The sequence below is a fragment of the Sceloporus undulatus genome, chromosome 3, assembly GCF_019175285.1.
Source record: "Sceloporus undulatus isolate JIND9_A2432 ecotype Alabama chromosome 3, SceUnd_v1.1, whole genome shotgun sequence".
Classification (NCBI taxonomy): domain Eukaryota; kingdom Metazoa; phylum Chordata; class Lepidosauria; order Squamata; family Phrynosomatidae; genus Sceloporus; species Sceloporus undulatus.
The window spans coordinates 14,207,395-14,230,420 of NC_056524.1; the positions used below are offsets into that span (position 1 = coordinate 14,207,395).

At 42.2% G+C, this 23,026-nt stretch overlaps 1 protein-coding gene across 7 annotated transcripts in view; it reads right to left on the bottom strand.

Annotated features, from left to right (window-relative positions):
- GRM5 (glutamate metabotropic receptor 5) overlaps positions 1 to 23,026 on the bottom strand; it is a 305,682-nt gene that overhangs the window by 52,152 nt on the left and 230,504 nt on the right. For all 7 annotated transcript variants that reach the window (XM_042459902.1, XM_042459896.1, XM_042459900.1 and 4 more), the window contains exons 5-6: positions 5,422 to 5,668; positions 873 to 1,041 (exon numbers count right to left, since the gene is read on the bottom strand). In XM_042459902.1, the coding sequence (XP_042315836.1) occupies positions 873 to 1,041; positions 5,422 to 5,668 (416 nt within the window). The remainder of the gene's footprint in view (positions 1 to 872; positions 1,042 to 5,421; positions 5,669 to 23,026) is intronic.

The window sequence follows — 23,026 nt, forward strand, 5'->3', positions numbered from 1 at the left end:
TGGGTCCCAGCCTCTCTCCCTACCTGAGGGCCTGAGAAACCTGGTCAGTGAAATGTGAAGAATCATAGAATAGAATCATTGTGTTGGAAGAGACCACAAGGGCCATTCAGTCCAACCCCCTGACATCACTAGGGCGTGTGGGGTGTGTGGGCCACACCAAGTGACACCCTAAGGGGGCGGTGATACCACTGCTCCCCTAACATCTTCCTTTTGGCAGAAATGGACTGTGGTGTTTACCTGTTTTCATTTAAAACACTGAAGACATGGTGTGAGTGGGGCAAGGCTCATTGGGAGGAGAAAGGAGATGCCCCAGGGTTAATTTTTTTAAATCTTTAAAGGTATAATTTTAATTTTGCTAGTTCTTTATGTCACAACTATTAGTGTTACATTCAGCAAAATACAAGAGTCACGATTTATAAGTAACACTAGTACAAAATACATTAGTAAGAGTTCTGTTTGGTCTGGCACGAAGGAGTTCAGTGGGAGAAGTGACACCATAAGTTACTGCACCAGGTGAGGTTAGCCCTAGTAACACCGTTGATTGGTGCTAATGTGTATTAGTCGCAATGCACATCATTCTTATTGTGCATCAGTACCAACCTGCATTGGTCACTTTGCTGGCTCTCCTACTAGTAATGTAAAGGCAACCCTTCACTGGATATGCATATTATGGAACTGCTTACTTTGAATTCTCACAGATGTAAGTCTACTTACAAAGACTTAAGTCCGCAACATGATTCTGGCCTATAACTGTATCCTACTACTTTGGAACACTGTTTTTCCAAGCTCTGAGTATAATGGTGGCTGCAAAAATTAGTCATTGGCTAATCAGGCACTAGTAGCACAACAAATTCCAAATAACATTCATATACCTTGATCTCTCCTTTCTCGCAAGGTTCACTGCAGACAGATCTGATGACGGAACTTTTCTTTGCCCAAATTTCCTCATCATCCATCTTCAGTTCGCCATTGTCCCAGCTTCCAACATTGATGTAGTCAAAGTAGTCCTTTCCCATTTTCTTAAAATTCATGATCTCATATCTTTCAAACAAAAAGAAGAAACATTAGTTTGAACTTAACTCAAAGCTAACAACATCATGTTAAACAATAACATGTTCAATGCACAAATTGTGTTGACAGATAATAGGCCTCAGTCCTAAACTTATTAGAACATGAATTGATCATTGTGGCCAAACTCTCAGTTATTCTAGATATTGAGAAAAGTGGGTTAGATCCAGAATGAAGTCTCAATCCAATTATTAGTCCCAACTAGAGCAGATCTGTTGAATCAGTAATACTTATAAACTACTGACTTTCCAAGTTCCCCATGGATTCAGTTTTAGCTGGATCTAACAACTTGATTTAGGCTTAGCCTTAGTATGGCAATCTTAATATAGGGTTTAGTTCTGTATAGCAATGTTAGCTGTACGGTTGGTCCCCCATATTTGTGGTTTTGACTTTTGCAGATTTGTTTATTTGCAGATTTGATCAATATGTTCCACTGAGGACTCTCTAGGTCCTCCGGCATGATTCTGCCAAAAGTCGACGATAGAGTCACACGGGAGGACCTAGAAGTTCCTAAAAAATCCACTTCTCTTGGCATTTGTAGGTCCTCCGTTGCAGTTCTGTGGTCAATTTCCGCCAGAAGTTGGCCATAGAGTTGCATTGGAGAACCTAGAGATTTCTAGAGAGGTGTTCTGGCAGGTTTGTTTAAAATAGTTTTTTTATTTGTTTGCGTGTTTATTTTTCATTTTTATGGGAGCCCTACATCCCTAACCCCAGTGGATGTGGAGGGCTCACTGTACTTGAAACCACTAAAAATAAATGGACCATGATTGAGTCATATTATTAGCAGACTCTAGCTCAAAATGAGTTAGTCCCACCAGTTTAAGTCCCACCGATTCATTGGTTGTACTTTCAGCAAGGCTGGCTTCACACCAGTGTGTAAATATGATTCTTCCATATAGAAGAGACAGGATCACCCATGTGTTATAGCTAAAGGTACTTTAAATAATGAACCAGTGATGACAGGTGATTCCCAAATCAGTCGGTTGGTAAATCTATTATGGATTTAAGACACCTTTAAAGGAACTATTTTAGGGATAGTATTCAGCACCATGGACACCTCCTTTAAAGGGCAGATTAAATACTGGTGGAGATTTACCACTCTGCTAACATGGGGTCCAGAAGCTACCGTTGTAATGAATTTATAGCTAATAAATTTTGATTGTAACTACAAATACAGGTTCAACCTGCCTTATTCAAAATCCTGAAATCCAAAATGCTCCAAAAAACAAAACTTTTTCTCATGGGTAGCTGAGATAGTGACACCTTTGCTTCCTGATGGTTCAAAATATACCAACCTTGTTTTATGCGTAAAATTATTTAAAATGCTGTGCGTAATATATATATATGGCTCCAAGCATTGTGTGCGCGTATATACATGCATACTAATCTCTCTCATACACAATGTGTGTGTGCATGCACACACACATGCAAATGAACTTCTGAAATCTGAAAATATAATTTCCAGCTGTGTATCTTCTGGGCATCTTCTCAGCAGAGAAAGCAAGACCAAGACAGAAACAAAATTTACTTGGCTAGTTGCCAAGGAAGAAGCTTAAGGTTTTTGATGGCCTCTTTTGCCACAATCTGGAGTATTTCCTGACAGAGCTCCTCCAACTGCCTACTCCTTCCTCATTCAGAATCCAAACCAGAATAGGGTCAAGGATGGTTTAAACATCTGGATAAAATCTGGGGAAACCAATTGGCCCAATCCTGGAGGCTTCTGCTCAGTGACTGGATGCTAAGAGCTGCTTCCCAGCATTGTTGAAGCCCACATGTTTACACAAGAATAGGAGATACATGAGTATGCCAGCCATTGTTCAGGAGACAGGCTTTGAGACCATTTGCTGAGCATGATCAAACAATTCAATCTTCCTTGCCTGCCTCTTTCACTGGAAAAGCTGAGGGGAGTTCCTTTGCCAAGGGGCTGAATCAGATCTTTGGAAAATTTAGGGTGGATTTTTTTTTTTGGCTCACTACTTCCAGGAAGAGTGCACGTTATGATAACATATTTATGATTTATTTATGATTTACGTAATCTGAAGTATTTGGGGGTGGTTCCTGAATGGCCTGCTAAGATCCATAAGCCCCACAAAAGACTGGGAGAGCTAAGACCTGTTCGTCTATATGGATTCATCCAACTGGCTATCATAATTATCATCAGCATCAGCATCTATCTATATAGTGCCATCAGTGTACATGCTGCTTTACAAACATTAACTATTCCAGTAATAAAAAATACTTAAATAAAATACTAAAATACAATTAAAACACAGACACACACACCCCGCAGAAGAAAATAAAATAGCCAGTACAGATAACCAAGTCTACTGAAAGCTATAAAGCAGGAAGCCAAATGCCAATAGTTTTAGAAAACAAAAAAGTTTTCAATTTGGATTTAAAAACAGCAAGGGATGGAACAGTCTGCAAGTTTACAAGCAGGCAATTCCAGAAATAAGGGGTGGCAAGAGAAAAAGGACGAACCCAAGCTAAGGAGAAGGATACACTTGGCTGGGTGAGAAGTTACTGTTTTGGACTCTCTTTCATGGCTGTGGATACACGGATGAGTGTCTGCACTTCAAAGATTACCACTATGCCACAGCATATATCTATATCAATAAACATGAGGGAATTCTTTGCAGTCTTATTTAATTAATAATATATTGCTGTGAGAATTCATTGGCTGCAGGGCAGGGAGGCATGGTCATGCTCCTCTAGAACAGGCTAGGGGGCTGTGAAGGCTAGGGATCTGCATTAGACCCACAAGGGATCTTGGAGGGCCACAAACTCCCATTGCATGATCTGAAAAATAAATAGATGGATAGAAATTGCTTACAGATGCCCTCTAGAGGGTAGGAGGGTAATTTTTGCCATGTTTTGAGACATCACCTGCAACGGGCAGTTATAGGTCCAGGAGAGGGCCTATAATGAACTTCTAGTTCATTTTCTTTAAAAAGGCATTTCCTAGGCCTTGATTGGTTCCCCTGTGGAAAAAAATGGCAGAAATGCCTCATTTCACCACAGGAGCATTAAGGGGCGAAAATTGAGTGAAATGGCCCTTGAGAGGCACTAAGAAGCTGTATGTTGCCTTTCGGTGGCCCTGTCACCCTACCACAGAATTACTAGATAAAAGGAGAAGATCAGGCTCATAGCTAAGCTGGGGCAACCAGGAGACTGCCCCGGGTCCCCCAGCCAAAAGGGGCCCCAAAGAGAATACAAGAAAATTAAAAATGAACTGACATTTTTGTGACATATAACAAACCTTTTAAATTAAGGGACTATACCAATGAGGAGAAAGGGGCCGCCAGAGGTTAAATATCACGGATTGCGGCAACAATGCACTCAGAAAAAGGAGCCACCACAACAGGGGCACCATAAGCATATAGAAGCCCAAATGTACTTTCTGCCCCAGGGCCCCTAAAGGCTTAGCTACGGGCCTGAAGAAGATCAGGCAAGCATATTGTCTGAAGATGGCAGTTAACACAGATACTGTTAATTTATGCAACATTTATCATATTTAAGAAGACATGGTGTTTTAATAATGCAGGGCTGTGATGAAAAAAAAACTTTTTTAATATTGTAGCTGTTTTTAATATATGTTTCGGTGCTGAATTTGAAAAAACACACACACCACAATACAAATGTTGTAGCACACATAGTTCTTTCACAAACTGGATATTGTTATTAATCCAGTTGTTACTCAGCTTTGATTAAGTGTGGATGCTAAGTCTGATTCCTTTTAGTGCATTGCAAGCAATTTTTGGGTTTCATATCAATGAATTAAAGTATTTTGAAAGTCTGTTAGAAGACTCCAATCCCTTCCTTACTCTTTGCAGGATCATTTCATTCAGTCACATATTACAATACAGAAACATCAAATCAATCTGTGACAAAACTATACATGGTGTAGCCAATTTGAAGTCATTTTTGGATTTAGAATACTAAATTCCCATAAAACCAACATACTTTAAAAAAAATATGACCCTCAATTGCAAACCTGTGTAACAGGTATCTTTCTCAGGGAGACTTTGGCCTGAATCCTGTTGGTGAGCCCCTATTAGAATAGACCCAGGAAATGAATAATTGAATCAGGAATCAAAATGAAGGTAGATCCCACTGATTACACGGTTCTACTCCAGCTGGGACTATCAATAGATCCAAGCCATATTGCGAAGATCCAGCCATATTGCTGAAATCAACACAAGTCATACTTATCATAATGGATCTATTGTAAATATAGTAAGTCTGGATGGAGCTCACAAAAACCAACAGCTAAGATTAAAACACTCAGTCATTCCTATGTTTAGGCATCTCCTGATAATTTCTTTTCTTTAGAGTCATAAATTTTTACTATACCGTCCTGGTGAATCTCCATTCTCATCAAAAGAGATCATGTCCCCAGAAACCCCAGTAAAGTTAGACTTCATAAGAGAATCCAGAAGCTTCCGTCCGTCGATTGGTTTCATAGCATCACAAAGACCTGCATAGCCTGGACACAATGTCATCTGCATATTGTGGAGGCCATATGCCATGGAGTATATTGCATTAATCACAAAGCCCATCTTTGAATCTTGCACATGTTGGGTTTCTAAGGTCAAATTACCTGTTAGGAAACAGCAAGTATTAACATAGTCAGTGCTTTCAAATTAAGAACATAGAAGCTAAGATCCTACATTGTGCTAGTATGGTGAGTGTACACACTCATATAGTTGCACAGTGGTTACTCTATACCATGTGTCTGAAAAATATCAACATTGAGTCAACATTGTGGTGTGGCAGCTAAAAAAGCCAAACTAATTCTAGTCTGCATCATAGTATCTAGATCAAGGAAAGTAACAGTACCATTCTATTCTGCTTTGGTCAGACCTCACCTGGAATACTGTATTTAAAAAAGGATGTGGAGAAGCTGGAGAGTGTCCAGAGGAAGGTGACCAAAATGGTGAAGGGTCTGGAAACCTATGAGGGGAGGGTTAGGGAGCTGGGTATATTTAGCCTGGAGAAGACGGTTAAGAAGTGAAATGATAGCTCTGTTTAAATATTTGAAGAGGTGGCACAATGAGGCTTAAACAAGCTTGTTTTCTGCTACTCCAGAGAACAAGACACAGAACAATGGATTCAGGCTACAGGAAAAGAGATTCCACCTAAACATTAGGAGAAATGTACTGCCAATAAGAGCTGTTAAATTGTGGAACACACTCCCTTGGAGTGCGGTGGAGTCTCCTTGTTTGGAGGTCTTTAAACAGAGGCTGGATGGCCATCTGTCGGGGGTGCTCTGACTGTGAGTTTCTGCATGGCAGGGTTTTTTGGACTGGATGTTCCTTGAGGTCTCCTCCAACTTTGCTTCTAGGAAATTAAACAAATAAATTATATTGACTAATAGTTATGCTCAAGTCAAGAACTGTTTCTGCAACCATGCACTGTTGCAAATGGCTAAAAAAGTACAACCACATGTAAGGAAGCTTATATGTTTCTATGAAAACAACAAAATCCTGGCTATACTTTTAACACAATGTTTATTATAGCACACCCTCTTCCTTTCAAATTCTGGACTATGTTAAAATATATTTAGGCAACACTGCAGGTTCTCTTTGACTCTAGATACTAACATTCCCACTTCAATCAGGTCAGCAACAAAGCCCGGTTCTTTTCACTGAAGTCATCCCACGGCCTTCAGAGATAAAGTGGCTGCCAACCAAGTCATTGGCTTCTCAACAAAGATGTTAGTTAAAAAGAACAGTGGGAAGAAAATGTTCCCTGGCATATTAGCTGCAAAGAACCATGAAATTTTTCTGCCACCAAAAATATTACTATGACGACAAAATCTTGTGAGATTGCCAAAGTGGCATGCCAATGTCCAAAAACACGTGTTGTTTTAAGCCTGGTTGTGCGGTGGCTGGAAAGAGGTTGAGTGCAAACCAATTTCTGTTGAAAGCGGTGGGAGCTCTTGAGTACACAAGGACCTTCTAAAGGACAATGGCCATTACAAGTCATTCTAAATGGAACGCACCCACAGCTTCCGCTGGAAGTTAATGAATAGTGTTCTGCTGGAAAGTGCAGTGTTTCATTTTGCCAAGGAAACTATTCATGCCCTAGTCATCCTGGAAAAACATACCAGTTTATATAATCCTGCAACAATCTATGTAGTTCTCCCATGTGTTCTAACTGCCTTGTTTATCAGGGATGGACCAGTTCTGGAGAAGTCAGTGTCCCTACATTTGCCTTCTGCAAGTAGACCTCCTCATGTTTTTTTTTTTAAAAATCTGAGTTCTTAGAACTGCTGTCAGGTGGCTCTGCAGGTTATCTGGTATCATGGGATGGAAGTCGATGCCTCACCATATATATCACTATGGCAGGGTACAGACTGCTCAAAAGGGTGGTCTTCTGGCGCCTTGTTTTGCTGCGCGAGGAAGCCACAGCAGACAAACAGCGCAGCTCGCTCACGCAACAAAAAGAACCTGCAAAAAGCGGGTTCTTTCTGTGGTGCCACTGTGACACCACAGTGCGCCAACGGCACACTTGCCACATCACAATGAGGGTGCGACGTGTGGATGCTAAGCATCTGTCGCATCAAAATAGCGGTGCCCATGTGTACAGGGCGCCACCATTTTGATGCCCTCTTCATGTGCTAAGGGTGAGGCACATATGGGCGGTGTGCCCTCGGCCAACCCCTAGCACGTGACGAGGATGCCGCAAAGGCCCATCTGGACTGGGCCTGTATGACCATTACCATCTCCCAAAGTGAGACAGATTATGGAAAAGGGGAAATGCCCTACACAGAGATGTCCTCAGTTCTCAGTTACTCATTACAATCACCTGGAACACAGCAACATCTGACTTTAAAGAAACATCTGTTTAGCTGAACAAGTTTTCCTCGGTTGTTACTATAAACTATAAGGTGAGGATATCTTGACCAAAGGGATTTTCTTTTTGGACTACACAGACTCTGCCAAGCAGTATAGCCATGACCAAACCCAGGTGGTTGACTATCTATCAGTCTGGAAATGAAACAGGTGTGTTAAACAAAACAAAACACATTGTGATGGTTTCTATATACTCTTGGCACTACCTAGGAATGCAGAAAAATAGATATTTGTAAATTACAAACATCTTCCTATATTAATACATTCTAACCCTAGAAGATGTCTGAAGCAAATTCCAGTGAGTCTACTGCCTGCCAGTGAATCAATCGTTGAACCAAACCATATGTCAACAAGTAGATAAATCCCATTGATTCAGTGGCCCTACTCTTGTGGGATTGACCTAAATCCATTTAAATCAGAGGGATATAAGGATGGACTTAGTCCTACTGAGTTCAGTTAGTTGCTTCTCTACATGACAAAGGCGCGTTACAGACCGCCGAAAAGCGGCGGCCTGCACTCGCCCCGTTCCCCACCGGATTGGGGCCTCAGCGGCCAGAGCGGCAGCCGCTGAGGCCCCGATCCGCCACTTTCCAGGCTGTGGGAAAGGGGCAAAAGGCCACTTCCCTGAGGCCTGGAAAGGGGTGTCCTTGGGGCTTCAAGCCCCAAGGACACCCCGCAGTGGCAGGGAGGAGGAGAAAGGGGCCGCTTGGCTCCTTTCTCCCTTGCGTCGCTGGGCGCAGCCATCTAAAGGCTGCGCCCAGCAACGCAAGACCAGGAAGGAGCTCCGTTTCAGAGCTCCTTCCTGTGCTGACGAAATGGCGCACTAAGCGCCCTCGCGCAGCGCGACAGTGTCACATCCACACCGCCTCATTTGGAGGCGGCGCATTCGTAACGCCATCATGGCGGCCCCCATGTAGGTGGGGTGCCGCCATCTTGTACGTCCTCAGGACGTATTAGGCTTGGGGTCGTCAAGAAGTGACGCCCCTTCTTAGACCTAGGACGTCCTGAGGATGTCCCTTATGCCTGTCTGTAACGCGCCTGAGTTACTCATTGCTAATTTAATGAAGTCACATTCCAAAAGCCAGCATAGTCTAGTGGTTTGAGCATTGGACTGGGACGCCGGAGATTAGAGTTTGATTCCATGCTCAACCATTAAAACCCATTGAGCGAGTCACACACTCTCAGACCCAGAAAATTTGATAGGTTCATTTTAAGATGACTATAAGTGAGAAGCCATTTGAAGGCAAACAACAACTGTACTCATGAGTATTTTTTGTTTCCTAGTTGAACTTAGGCCATCAAATGGTGGATGGAAAAATCTTGGGTTTCTAATAGTCTTGAGGTTTAAGAACATATCACTGCATATTTCTGTGGACTAAAGTGGTAAAGTTGCTAGTTTGTCATTTTAGCATCCTTTCTCTCTCTCTCTCCTTCTCTTTTTCTGTAACAAGAGACTATCTCCACCTGTGTTTGCAGTGAGCAGCAGCATAAATATGGTAAGCACAGCTGAAAGCATTTATGGACACAATCAAATCCCATTTACTCAAAGAAGGAAGTCATGGGGGAATTGAGGACTGGGGAGGGATGCTATCTTCTTTAAAACATATTTCTAATTTCTTCAGCCTATAATGGGACACATATTTTTAAAATGAGCCATGTTTGAAGAACAATTAGAATGGTTTAACACAGGGCTACAGTCTCATTGCTAGGTGTAATGTGGCGTAAGTTGAAAGACACTCAATGTGGATCAGTGAGTAAAAGTCTTCTTGCCATACACATCTCATGAACAAATAGTTTGCATAAAAAAGAAGGAAGCAAGCACATTGCAAAATATCTGGTGATTCGTTTTTGTAATTCACATTGATAGAGAACAATACACATTGCAGACATTAATTCTCTTTTGCATTAGCCTCCCAGCTTGAGGCCTGCCCTCAGCACAGAACAATACACATGCAAATCACTCCTGCATTCCCAGGCTTACACAGTATATATACACCCAATTTTTCCAGGCAAGCATTCTCTGAAGATGCCAGCAACAGATGCTGGCGAAACGTCAGGAAGAAAATCCTGGTCACGTAGCCCGAAAAACTCACAAAAAACCATTTGGATTGCCGTTCAGGATTCTACCTTCCTGCCACTCCTTGAGCCTTCTCCCATCATGCATATTTATTGTTTCTATTCCTGTATCTATTATTTCTTTGGCTGTAAATTACTTCTTAGAAATTCTGCTTTGTTTGCCCCTCTAATGTTCGGGGTATATTAATTTCTAATAATAACCCTTGGGGCATGAGTTCATTTATCTTCCACGACCTTATACTCCCCTATTGAGTCTTGCTTCTTTCTTTGTTTTCCTATTACTCTGCACTTTCTGCAATTCTTTGGAAATTAGCCTTGTCAAATGTCAGCCACCTCTGCTATTTCCCTGCCACCTCCAATGAGTTTAATTCTTTTTATACAGCTCAGCACCCTGGAAGTAGTTGCTAGGCAACCCCAAGTGCATTCTCTTTCCCCAGCTCTTTTTGAGCATATATTAAAACATACTGGTAATTGACAATGCTGGATGGCCACAATGGGAGAAGAGTCACTCAGAGTCCATGTTCAGGGAGGAGGTCACCAGGGTCAGTCCATTCAAGAGGTGAGGTGAATCCCCTGCCTCAGGTAATAGGTTGGATGGGGAAAATGGATCAAACCACCACCAAGAACATCACTGCTTGGCATCTCTTTACTGGAATAAATGCTCTGGAGATCTTCACCCTCTCTGCTTTCCTTTCACTAAACATCATGTGCCACTACTTGGGGTTGTTAGGGATTGGTCTGCAAATGCAGCAGAATGAGGTGGCACTGAATGAGTATCATCTTTAGCTTTCAGTTAAACATTCTTCTTCTTCTTCTTCTACTACTACTACTACTACTAATAATAATAATAATAATAATAATAATAGCAGCAGGGTATCATGATTTACTAAAAACAATTGTCTTGAGAATTAGATAGATGGTAAAAATTGTAATGGATGCTAGATAATCATTTTTTTTTCAATCTTTTCTGAGGAATTTATCAGTAGAGACAATGACAGGAATATATAACTTAGAACGTTATAAAAGGAGTAATTGATACAGAAACATACATTTAGTGCTTAAGATCTGGAAGTCTTTAATTTTTTAAAATAACTTTTTGTTACTTGTATGGTGCATGTCTATATATGGTTTTATGTCAAATGTCAATTGTATATTTGTTGTTGTTTTTTCTAATGTGTATTTTAATAAACTTTAATAAACTATTATAAAAAATAATAATAGCAGTAGCATTTAAGTTTCTATACTGTTTACTAGTGAACTCAGCACTCTCTAAGCAGTTCCCCATTTTGCCAACCTATGAAAAGATGGAAGGCTGAGTCAACCTTGGAGTCCTGTGGTCAAACTCACAACATTGCAGCTGCAGTAGTGGCATTTAACCACTGCATCACCAGGGCTCATGATGATGATGATGATGATGATGTATTTATAACACATTTTCCATCAAAAGGTGGAACATCAAACATATATAATTAAAAATAGACAATAAAACACAACATTATAAAATGCTAAAATACTAAAATAATATGTTAATATACTAAAACAAACACTTTAGTAGTCACTATCCATCTCTGCAACCTTAAGCAAATCCAGCAGCACAGCAATCCAGCAAATTGAAGAGGAAGGTTTTCAACCCTCTACAAAAATGGGTAAGATCCTCCTCCTGCCAGAGATGGAAAGGAAGACTGTTGCACAAAAGTGGGGCCAGATCCTGAATAGCTTGCAGTATTGATAGAGCTGTATGCATTGGTGGAGCTGCCAATAAACCTTTGCCTGTAGATCTTAAATTGTTTGATGGTTCATACCATGCCATTTGAGCTTCCAGATACTGGGGGAGGTTAAAGCACAGGGTCTTAAGGATACTACTATGTCAGATGTCTATGGGAAAAGCCTTAGAGAAGTACTGGTGTGGTAGATCACAGGTATGAATTTAGCATGGTTTCTGTTTTTAAAAAGGACATCCAAGGCTGAATGAGGAAGAAGGCAGAGTCTCATTTTCGTGATGCCAAAAGCCACCACTCATCTGCCCTCCAGGTGCCTCAACATTGGCACAAGCTTCAATAGTGCAGAAATGCCTTTGTCTTTGAGCAATTAGGGGGAAAAAAACATTAGCTACTCAAGGACAACAGTGCTGCAGCACAGGCAGTTTACAAGGCTCCCGCCTCCACTCCAAATGGCATCACCACTCCTTCCCAGCCTCTGCTTCCTATCATTCCTCCTGCTTTGCCTTCAACATATGCAGACTAAGACAGTTGACAAACACACAAACATCATTGTGGGGCTGTGTAACTGAACAGTTGACCCAAGAGCAAAGGGAACAGGTGGATCCCAGCTAGTCAAGGCAAGCAAGCAGGCAGTCTATTCAAAGCTACACACACACACACACACACACACACACACAGAGAGAGAGAGAGAGAGAGAGAGAGAGAGAGAGAACTGCAACTTCCAGAATCCACCACCCAACAAGGCCACTTATTTTCTGAAGGCTCTGGCCATACTGGCTAGAGAATACTGGGAACTGTAGCCCAGCAACATAACTTTTCCAAAGTGAGATTAGTACGCATTGTCCACTTTGTCATACTGTTGTCAGTATTCTGGGATACCAGTGATTCTGGGATACATCCACACTGTACACTTACAGCACTTGGATGCCACTTTAGCTGCCATGATTCCTTCCTAGGAAGTCCTGTTGATTGTAGCGTTTTGGAGGTACCAGAAGTTAATTGATTGATTCTCAATCTCTGATAATTTGGACATTGGCTCCCAGAATCCTTGAACATTGGGCATAATGGTTGAGACTTCTGGGAGTTAAAAGTCCAAAAAACCTGGAAGACTAACATTGGATAATATTGGTCTAGTCTCCTAAACGTTATAGCTCTTTAGCAAAGACTTCTATGTACCTTATGATAATACAAATCCCAGGATTCCTTAGGACAGGATCAATTAAAGTCGTATCAAAGTGGAATAATTCCATAGTGTGGATAAACCACAGATAAATAGGAATAAATAGATGGAACTGGGAATACCAGGCTGTCTGATAGAAGAAAAGGGCACCTGGCCATCCTACTTGGGGTACAGTTCCAATTCCTTCCAAATCAAGCTGTTTCCATCAGAACACATTTCCATCTTTCTCTTAGTTGGTAATCTTTTAGTATTTAAATAATAAAAATGATTATGATGATAACAACAACAATAGCAATTTATTTCTTCCTGACTCATCATAACATGTTGAGGTTGTATCCAGTTGTCACTGTCTGCCAATGGAAGAGAACACTGCTGTTCCTATTCCATGTTTTGATCAGCTTGCTACCCAGCTATGCCTTTTTCTAAGATACTCCATTCCATTCTTGTTCCTTCTAGTTTTCCATCTCCCTTCTCCTTCAGCAACCTGTGGCAAGTGGGCATACTTAGTCCTCATTTGGCTCTCTCTTTCAGAGGACAGTGTGTGTGTGTTAAAAGGAACCTCTTGACTGAAATCTTCTGTCACAGTCTATATTATGTAACTGTACACATACTTAGCTAGATAGCCACTAGGAAACTCTGTTAGTGAATTGAAAAATTTATAATAGTACCAAATGGATATCAATGGACATCAGTGTCCTTATGCATAGCGGAACTGATACACAACAGGACCAATGCACAACGGGACTCCAGCCTGAATGCACAGCTGAATTGCTTATTTGTTTTATTATTTAGATTATGTAGTAACATTATTTTTTTATTATTAAAATCTTTATTTATATTTCCCGGCTCTCTCTTCGGATCGGGGCGGTTTTACAGCAGTTAAAACAACAATAGAAATACAATCATTCAATAAAATTACGATAATTATTACATTATTAATAAAAAACTGTTTTGCCACCTGTTTACTGTTCTGTTTTCGTCAAGAGTAGGGATTGTTCTAAAATTATTCATAGGAGAGTGGGTGGGTAGGCCTGCCACAAGAGATCTGTCTTAAGTGCTTTCTTGAAAGCATCTAAGGTGGTAATAAGACGGATGTCTTCAGGCAGATTGTTCCATAAGTTGGGGGCCGCAGCCGTGAATGCCTTATGGGAACTTGTTATTAACCTTGTTTTTGAATATTCTAGTAAGCTCTTCCCTGATGTTCTGACAGTGTGGGGCGGACTGTGTAGCGAGAGGTGTTGCCTTAAGTAACTCGGGCCTGAGCCATGTAGAGCTTTAAAGGTAATGACCAACACTTCATATTGCGTTTGGAAGCTGATAGGCAGCTGGTGTAATATGGTCTGATCTTGTGTGTTCTTGTGATCAGTTTGGCTGCTGCCTTTTGGATTAATTGAAGCTTCCGAACTTGGTACAAAGGTAGCCCCATGTAGAGCGCCCTACAGAAATCTAAATGAGAGGTTACCAGTGCATGTATCACTGTTTCAAGGTCCTTCTGGGCCAGGTGGGGCTCAGCTGACATATCAGCTGAAGATGATACCAAGCACTCCTGACCATCGCCTCCACACGAGATGTAAACTGTAGAGACGAGTCCAGGAGCACTCCCAGACTGTGAACTTTGTCCTTTAGGGGAAGTGTGACCCCGTTCAGGACTGGTTGACAAATCTCCTTCCCTTCCATTTTCTCTGGATTCAGCTTGAGTTTGTTTTCCCTCATCCAGCCCATTACTGACTTGAGTAAGGTGTTCAGAGGAGAGATGCCTTCCTTAGTTAATGCAACAGTCGGAGACATAGAGAAATGTATTTGGGTATCATCAGCGTACTGATAACACCGCACCCCATGTCTCCGTATGATCTCTCCCAGAGGTTTCGTGTAAATGTTAAACAGCATGGCGGGATAGGATGGCGCCCTGAGGGACACCAGTTGTCAGCTCTCTTTTACGAGAGCAGCTGTCCCCCAGCATCACCATCTGGAATCTACCAGAGAGGTAGGACCGGAACCAGGCAATGCAGTGCCTCCAATACCTAACTCCCTCAGGTGCTCCAGAAGGATACCGTGGTCAATGGTATCGAATGCCGCTGAGATGTCCAAGAGCACCAGCAGGGTCACATTTGCCCTGTCAATGCCCAGACGGAGCTCATCGATCAAGGTGACCATGGAAGTCTCAACTCCATATCCCGCTCTGAAGCCGGTTTGAAATGGGTCCAGATAATCAGCTTCATCCTAGACAGCTTGGAGTTGAAGGGCAACAACCCTCTTGATCACTTTGCCCAAGAATGGTAGTAAGGAGACTGGCCTGTAACTGTTTCTTATCAGGGGGTAAAGGGAGGGATTTTTCAGAAGTGGTTTGACCACTACTTGTTTAAGCTTAGATGGATATTTTCCCTCCTTGAGAAATGCATTAACTATAGATTGAAGTCATGCTGTTACTGCATCTCCTCCCTGAGCAGTCAACCAAGATGGGCAAGGATCGAGGGGGCACATCAGCCTCCTTACACTTCCAAGAAGCTTGTTCACTTCATCGGTATTTACAAGCTCAAAGTGATCCAGTCTAACATAGTCCACAGAGTCACTGGACATCTCTCTCATAGTTTCTGTTATAATACTAGCATCAAGATCAACCCTTATCTGAGAGATTTTATCAGCAAAGAAGTCATTAACCAGGTCACAGCAGCCTTTAGTTGGTTCTAGAAGAGAGTTCAGGGTGGGAGTTCACTGGGTTAACTCTTTAACCACCCTGAACAGCTCTGCTGGACAAGACTCTGCTGATGCAATGCGAGCAGCATAGAACGAGTTCTTTTCTGCATCTATTGCCACTCCATGGGCATTGAGAAGAGCCTTATGGTGTGTCTTGTCAGATAAGCGGTGATGTTTCCACCAGTGGCGTTCTAGTCATTGTGTGGCCCGCTTCATTTTTTAAAGATCTTGAGTGTACCATGTTTTTTATTAGAAGCGGGCCGGAAAGGACACTAGGGAGTGGTAATGTCTATAGCCCTGGTAAGTTTGTTATTCCAGGTATCAACCAAAGCTTTGACAGAATCGCCGTCATTCCCAACCATAAAACCCTCTAGGGCTTCCTGGAACCTTTTGGGTTCCATCAGCCTTCGAGGGCGGACCATTCTAATGAGGGGGATCCTGAGGGGGATCTGGGTAGTAATCTTCAGTCCAATCCTGACCAGGAAATGGTCTGTCCATGACAGGGCAGTTGTGCTGAACATATCTGCCCAAGGACTTTCCTGTTCCATACAAAAGACCACATCGAGTGTATTACCCGCACAATGCGTTGGACCCAAGATTAATTGAGACAGGCCCATGGTAGTCATGGAATCCATGAATTCCCAAGCTGCACCTGACAGATCTGACAAACCACCCTCAAAGGGGATGTTGAGGTCTCCCAGGACAAGGAGCCTGGAGACTCCAACTCCGAGACCAGCTGTGTCAGCTCGGCCAGGGAGTCTGTTAAGCAATGGGGTGGACGGTAAACCAACAGAATCCCCAGAGTGTCTCTAGCCTTCAAGGTCAGGTAAACACATACCCGACTGGGAGGGTTTTAGCCCAGGTCACATTGCTGTCCCCCCCAGCCAGGTTTCTGTAAAACATGCCAGGTTGGCATTCATGATGCTGGCCACATGATCACAGATTAGTCTCTGAGAATGCTGGCTCTTTGGCTTAGTAATGGAGATGAGCACCGCCCCTATGATCAGACATGACTTGACAACCTTGTCAACGGGGAATACCTTTAACTTTACCTAGTAACACAACGGCAACACTTTACTGGATACAGATGTTATGGTACTGGCCAGTTTTAATTACCACAGACGTAAATCTATTTATGAAGACATATGTCGCCAACAGGATTCCAGCCTAAATACAGTTAATTTTGTTCCCTCACTGATGATCTAAAACCTATCTACCTGCTCTGTAACCATTTTGTTGGAACCTTAGAGGAAAATAATTAAACAAGACTCAAAAGAGTGACCTGAGAAAAGCTGAATAATTGGTAATATTTAGTCTTTTCTATCACCCCCCCCCCCGAAAGTAATAACAATAAAAGGATACATATAAAAGAGATTTCACTTCAGTATTCTTACAGGGGCAAAATAGGTTGCTTGCTGGGGGTTTGCTGTATCTAATAAATTAGAAGGAAAAAAGATCGAGCCTTGCCAAGGAGAAAGTCTTCTTGTATTTAGAGACAGTTCACCAACCCAACATTGGGTGTTACAGTCAAAACAGTAACTTTTCCAAACTCTCTTTCCCCTTCCCAACAACTATTCCTGGCTGCATCTCTGTTCACTGCTAGGAAGCAGCCCATAAATTCACGCCAGTGAAAACAGCCCTCAGAGGAGAAGAAAGGTTGCCCACTTTCTGCATGGCAGGGGGTTGGACTCGATGGTCTTTGTGGTCACTTCCAGTTCTATGATTCTATGATTCTAAAGGCTGGACACAGGCTACATCTGCACTACAGAAATAATAAAGCAGTTTGACACCAGTTTAAGTGCTGTGGCTCAATGCTATGGAATTCTGGCTTTTGCAGTTTTGTGAGATACTGTTATTTAGTCTTCTCTGTCCAAGAGGTCTGATGCCACAACAAACTACAAATTCCAAATTTCCATAGCATTGAGCCTATTGCACTGTTTCTGTAGTGCAGATTAGGTCACAGAAAGGCAGATTTCTGTGTGGAGAAGTAAATAGATATGTTTGGGGAGACAGGTTTCAGCACGAGGGGGAGTAAGATAGGAAGGGTGGAGTCCTTGGAAGGAGCAAGATACCTTAAGAATATAGAATGAATATGGTGGCATGAAGGGAATTCATATTCATTTTGTCACCTTTTAGACCAAGGGCACAGTTTTCTCTCCACCCTTCCCTCTCCATCTGCTGCTCCAAGAAGATGCAAAAATCTCCGCAATACAGAGAGATTTTTTTTCAGAAGGCCACATGGTTTCTCCAAGAGGTGCTTTCAATTTTTTGTTATTCAAAAAGCCCATTAATGTGTTTTATTGAACACTAAAGCTTTGCTGCAGTACTTTATCAAATGGACCCAAAGTGGCAGATGCAGGATGTGTCTTTGCGATCACTCTGCAGTTGAAAACCAGCTTCAACAGAAGGCAGGAGTCACATTAAAGCAGTATTAGGGTGATTGATTGAAATCAAGACATTTCCCCCCACCACTGCTGTCCTATAGAGAAGAGCCCTTTACAGAATCCTGCAGTGCTGGAATGTTCTGTGAGTCCATCTTCTGCTCCCATATTTTTCTGTGCTTTGATAAAGTTCTTTATTTTGCATTGAACGAGTAGAGAGTATGGAAGGTGAGCAGAGACGTACCCAGGATTTTAGGAAGGGGGGATCCAGACTAAGTGCCACCATTATAATGGGGCTTGGGTGTGGCGGCGCAGCAGCACGCACCATTCATTTTTCTAATGGAAGGGGGGGGATCCGGACCCCAAGGACCCCCCCTTGGCTACGTCCCTGAGGTGAGTTTGCTAAAAACAAGGATTCCCAGATTTTTTCTCAAAGCCTAGATTAGTTCTCAGCATGTGAGGCAGCAATCTCAGGGTGAGAGTGGTGTCTTCAAAACTGGGTGTCTTCAAAACTGGGTGTCTTGACATTTTCCTCGATGTCTGGAATTTTTTAAAAAGCTGAATGTGTGCACTGTGCATCTGTGGTAGATGCTTAATTTATCATGCTTAAGGATGTCACCAGGGGCTTTCTATTGCAACATCAACTTTGTTGTATGTGCAGCGCTCATGTCTTATGACATCACAAGGGGTCATCCCCTGATTTTGGTCCTGAAATCTCAGAGCCAAAGGCCAAAGTGCAAAATACTGCAATAGTTCTAAAGTGACAACAAATGGTGTGAAATGGAGTGTCTGACAGACTTTTCTCCAACACACAGATTTTTAAATTCATGAAATCCTAGCACTGAAAGAATGCCTTTTAGGCTGTATTTCAGGATCCCTGCTTCCTGCAAGTAATCCAGAGTTAGACCATCCACAACTGATAATTGTCTAACTTCTGCTTGTAAAACCAAAGTAAAAAAGAGACCACCATTCTCTAGAGGAAGAGAAGGCTAAGAGGTGATATGATAGCCATGTTTAAATATTTGAAAAGATATCATATTGAAGATGGTTCAAGCTTGTTTTCTGCTGCTTCAAAGTCTAGGACATGGAGCAATGGATTCAAACAACAGGAAGAGATTTTTCCTAAACATTAGGAAACTGTTTGACAGTGGAATGTGCTGCCTCTAAGTGTGGTGGAGTCTCCTTTTTGGGGTCCTTTAAACAGAAGATGGATGACCATCTGTTGGGAGTGTTTTGATTGCATGACAGGAGGTTGGACTGGACAGGCCCTTGTGATCATTTCCTGTTCTATGATTCTATGGACCTGAGTAATTAGTACTGCATACTCAACTGGCAGTGAATGATTACTCATATAATTACTCCGGCAACTTCTTTGTATCTGGCAAGATACTCTGTATTGAATAAGACAGTACAGCCAGCTGTGTCCAGTTCTGGGCACAACAAGTCAAGAAGAATATTGATAAGCTGGAGTGTGTCCAGAGGAGAGTGTAAAAAATGGTGAAAGGTGTGGCAACCATACCTTATTAGGAGTAGCTTAGGGAGCTGGATATGCTTAGCCTGGGGAACAGAAGGACAAGAAGTGACATAATAACCATTTTTAAATGTTTAAACAGATGTTATATTCAGGATGGAGCCATCTTGTTTTCTGCTGCTCCAGACAGTAAGGCTGCATCTGCACTGCAGAAATAATGCAGCTTGACTCCATTTTAATTGCCCTGGTTCAATGCTATGAAATTCTGAGATTTGTAGTTTTGTGAGATATTTTGCTTTCTCTGTCTCTCTGCCTTATTTTATGCTCAGGATTTTGTTTGTTTTTTAAGTCCCCTGGTCCTAAAACAAGCCAGTGTGTGAGCTTTTAGGGATGAAATAGATATGCAAATATAATTGATTTTTTTTTAAAAAAAAAACACCGTTTTTTGAATGTTGAAAAGCCCTGACACGAAGAATCTGGAACTCACTTATTTTGTGCAAAATTCACATCTGCTTATTTTCTGCAAAAACAGCCATTTCTATGGAGAAAATTGCATTGTCTACAAATTTTGTGCAGAATAAAGCCCAAAATGCAAATAGAATTCAAAAACTGATTTTTTTGCAAGATTTTCTTGCAGTAGGAAGAAAATTGCTACAATTATTTATTGGTTCCTTCAAGAATTGAAGAAACTCAATTGAAGAATTACACCCTTAGTATGCTGTTTGCGCATCTCGTGGTGTGAACATTTTAGAAATCTGAACCTTAGACCCTAGAGCAGGGTGGGAAACTATTGTCAAGGATTTTCATTAGTTCAGCAGGACACCCCCCCACTACCATTCCCACACCCTAAAACTACAAAAGGCTTTTCCCCCACAGCAGAATGCCCTCCAGTGCCCATGGAGGTCAATTGTACCACATTGTAGACGTCCCTGGCCTGTTTTAGATATGGTTCAGGAGCTGCACATTCCCTGCTCCTGCCCTAAAGGATGTCAGGTTTTTATAATATATTTAAAAAAACAACAGTTGGGAGTGTGTAGAAGGGCCACACTGAAAATTATGCAGCGCATGTGTGACCCATGGATCAATTTTTCTCCACCTCCCTTTAATGGTTTATGAATTGCATCTTTTCTTCATTGAAATTAAATGCACAATTGAGGTGCTTGAAAGAAATATCTCAGGTGTTCAACAGACCACCCCGAAAGGGCGGGAAGATGCTGCCTCTTTCTTAGCCAGATCGGAGCCATTGCAACCTCATGCCGGCTCCTTTTTGCACCCTTGAAAGGGCACCAGAGTTGCAGCAGCATGTCTATATGGTGCTCCTTCGGTGCTGCATTATATGGATGCAGCGTCAGAGGAGCACCATGATGCCATGTGCCATGTGGAGTGATGCACGGTGTCATGGCACCCTGGGGGTGGAGTCAGGACATGTGTCATCTGTATGCAATGCCCTGACTCTGCACCCAGACTGGCCTTTCAAGCCAGTCTGTACAGGGCCTCAGTTTACTTATGTGACAAAAGGATTAATTTGCTGAGGAAAGTTGGAGAATAGGCAGACAATCAGAGCTTTTAGAACATTCAGAAAGGCTGCAGTTCCAGCTGAAGAGTGGGAGGTGGTAAGAGAGTTACTACCACTGGGGAGGAAGAGGTACATGTGGAATGACTGAGTAGATGGGGAAGGAGTGGAGATGGAGAGAGAATGTTAGATGCGGAATGAGTGATATTGGAGAGAGACAGGTAGATGTAGAATGAGGGGAACTGGAGAGAAAGAAGTACATGTGGAACTAGCAGAGTTAGAGAGAGAGAGAGAGAGAGAGAGAGAGAGATATGGAATGAGTGGCCCTGGAGAGAGAAAGTTAGATGGGGAGTGAGGGACATTGGAGAGAGGGAGATAGATGTGAAATTTGGGGAACTGGAGAGAGAAAGTAGATGTGGAATGAGGGGAGCTGGAAAGAGAAAGTTTGATGGGGAATGTGAGACATTTGAGAGAGAGAAAGGTAGATGTGGAATGAGGGGAGCTGGAGAGACGGGGTACAGACCGCCGCTTTGCAGCGGTCTGGCGCCGCCGCCAGAAGGTCCGCGGGGGAGCCGGAGCCTTCAAACGGCCCGACTCCCGCGCGGACCGAAAAAAGAAGCTCCAAAATGGAGCTTCTTTTTGCGTCGCGTTTGCGACGTAGCGAGGCTCCAGGGGCGCGCTCGCTACGTCAGCAGCGGCGCGACGCGTCTGGACGCTGTGGGTCCGATACGTAAAGATGGCGCCGGCCATGTAGAATGGCCGGCGCCATCTTGTACGGACGGAGTCCGTACTAGGACATGGGGGGGTCTAAAAGAGACGCCCCTTTTTTAAAATGGGACGTCCTCCGGACGTCCCAAAGGGCTGTTTAGAAAGCCCCACAGATACAGAGTGAGTGATACTGGAGAGAGAGAAAGGCAGATACATAGAGGGAGGAAGATAGAGGCAGCAGAATCAGAGAAAGAGAGGGATGTGGAATGATGGGAGCAGGAGACTGAGTGAACCATAGAATCATAGAATCGTAGAGTTGGAAGAGACTGCAAGGGCCATCCAGTCCAACCCCCTGCCATGCAGGAAATAACAATCAAAGCATCCCTGACAGGAGTTGCAGATGCATATTGCCAACCATAAAATATATGGAAGTTGGTATGACAGGTTATACAGTGGAGAAGGCTATGACTGAGACATGGTGATCTCACACACAGGTGCTGAGACAACAACGGGAGGGAGACAAGCATGAACCAAGCCTGTTCAAGGCCATTTCAGTGGGAAAAACCTGCCTGTAATAACATTATTATTATTATTATTATTATTATTATTATTATTATTATTATTATCATCATTATTATTATCATTATTATTATTATTATTACATTTTATTTATAAAGTGCTGTAATTTGCACAACATGGAAGGAGTTGTATGGGAATAAGAGAGAAAATTTGTCTAGTAACCATAGCAAATAAGAATTAAGCCCACTTGGAAATTGGAATTGTGTGCAGCTTAATTAGGTAATGTTAATAATGTTTGCAGATCATTTCCAACAATGAATGTCACTGGAATGGATCTACAATTTCTTAATAAAGGTTTTCTGAGTTTTACTACTGAGTCTGGATTTCTGAACTTGGTATCCTACTAGACTTGAGACTCATGCTCTGGCCCTAAAATGTGATAAAATGTACTCCCATGCTTAATGGACTAAAAAGTTCAGGTTACCTATGTAATTGAATCATAGGAGATTGGAAGCAGGGAAGGGAATCAGAAATCTGTAATGCTTTTGATTGGAAGAAGAGGAAGGAGGAGGAGGAGGAGGAGGAAGAGGGGGCACCATGCCGTACTACTCTATTCCTAATTAAAAATAATAAGCATAATATCTGTGAGAAGAGATTGAAGAGAAAATCCATTTTAATTTAAATTGAGTGGACCACTGCACAACAGATTATGTTGCAATATGCAAAATTTTCACAATATATTTCCCCCCCCAATTACATGGGCACACACCATGCAATTAATTATACTGCTCGTTTAGCAGAAATCTAACTTGCTCCAACAACAACATTGCAATTTTTT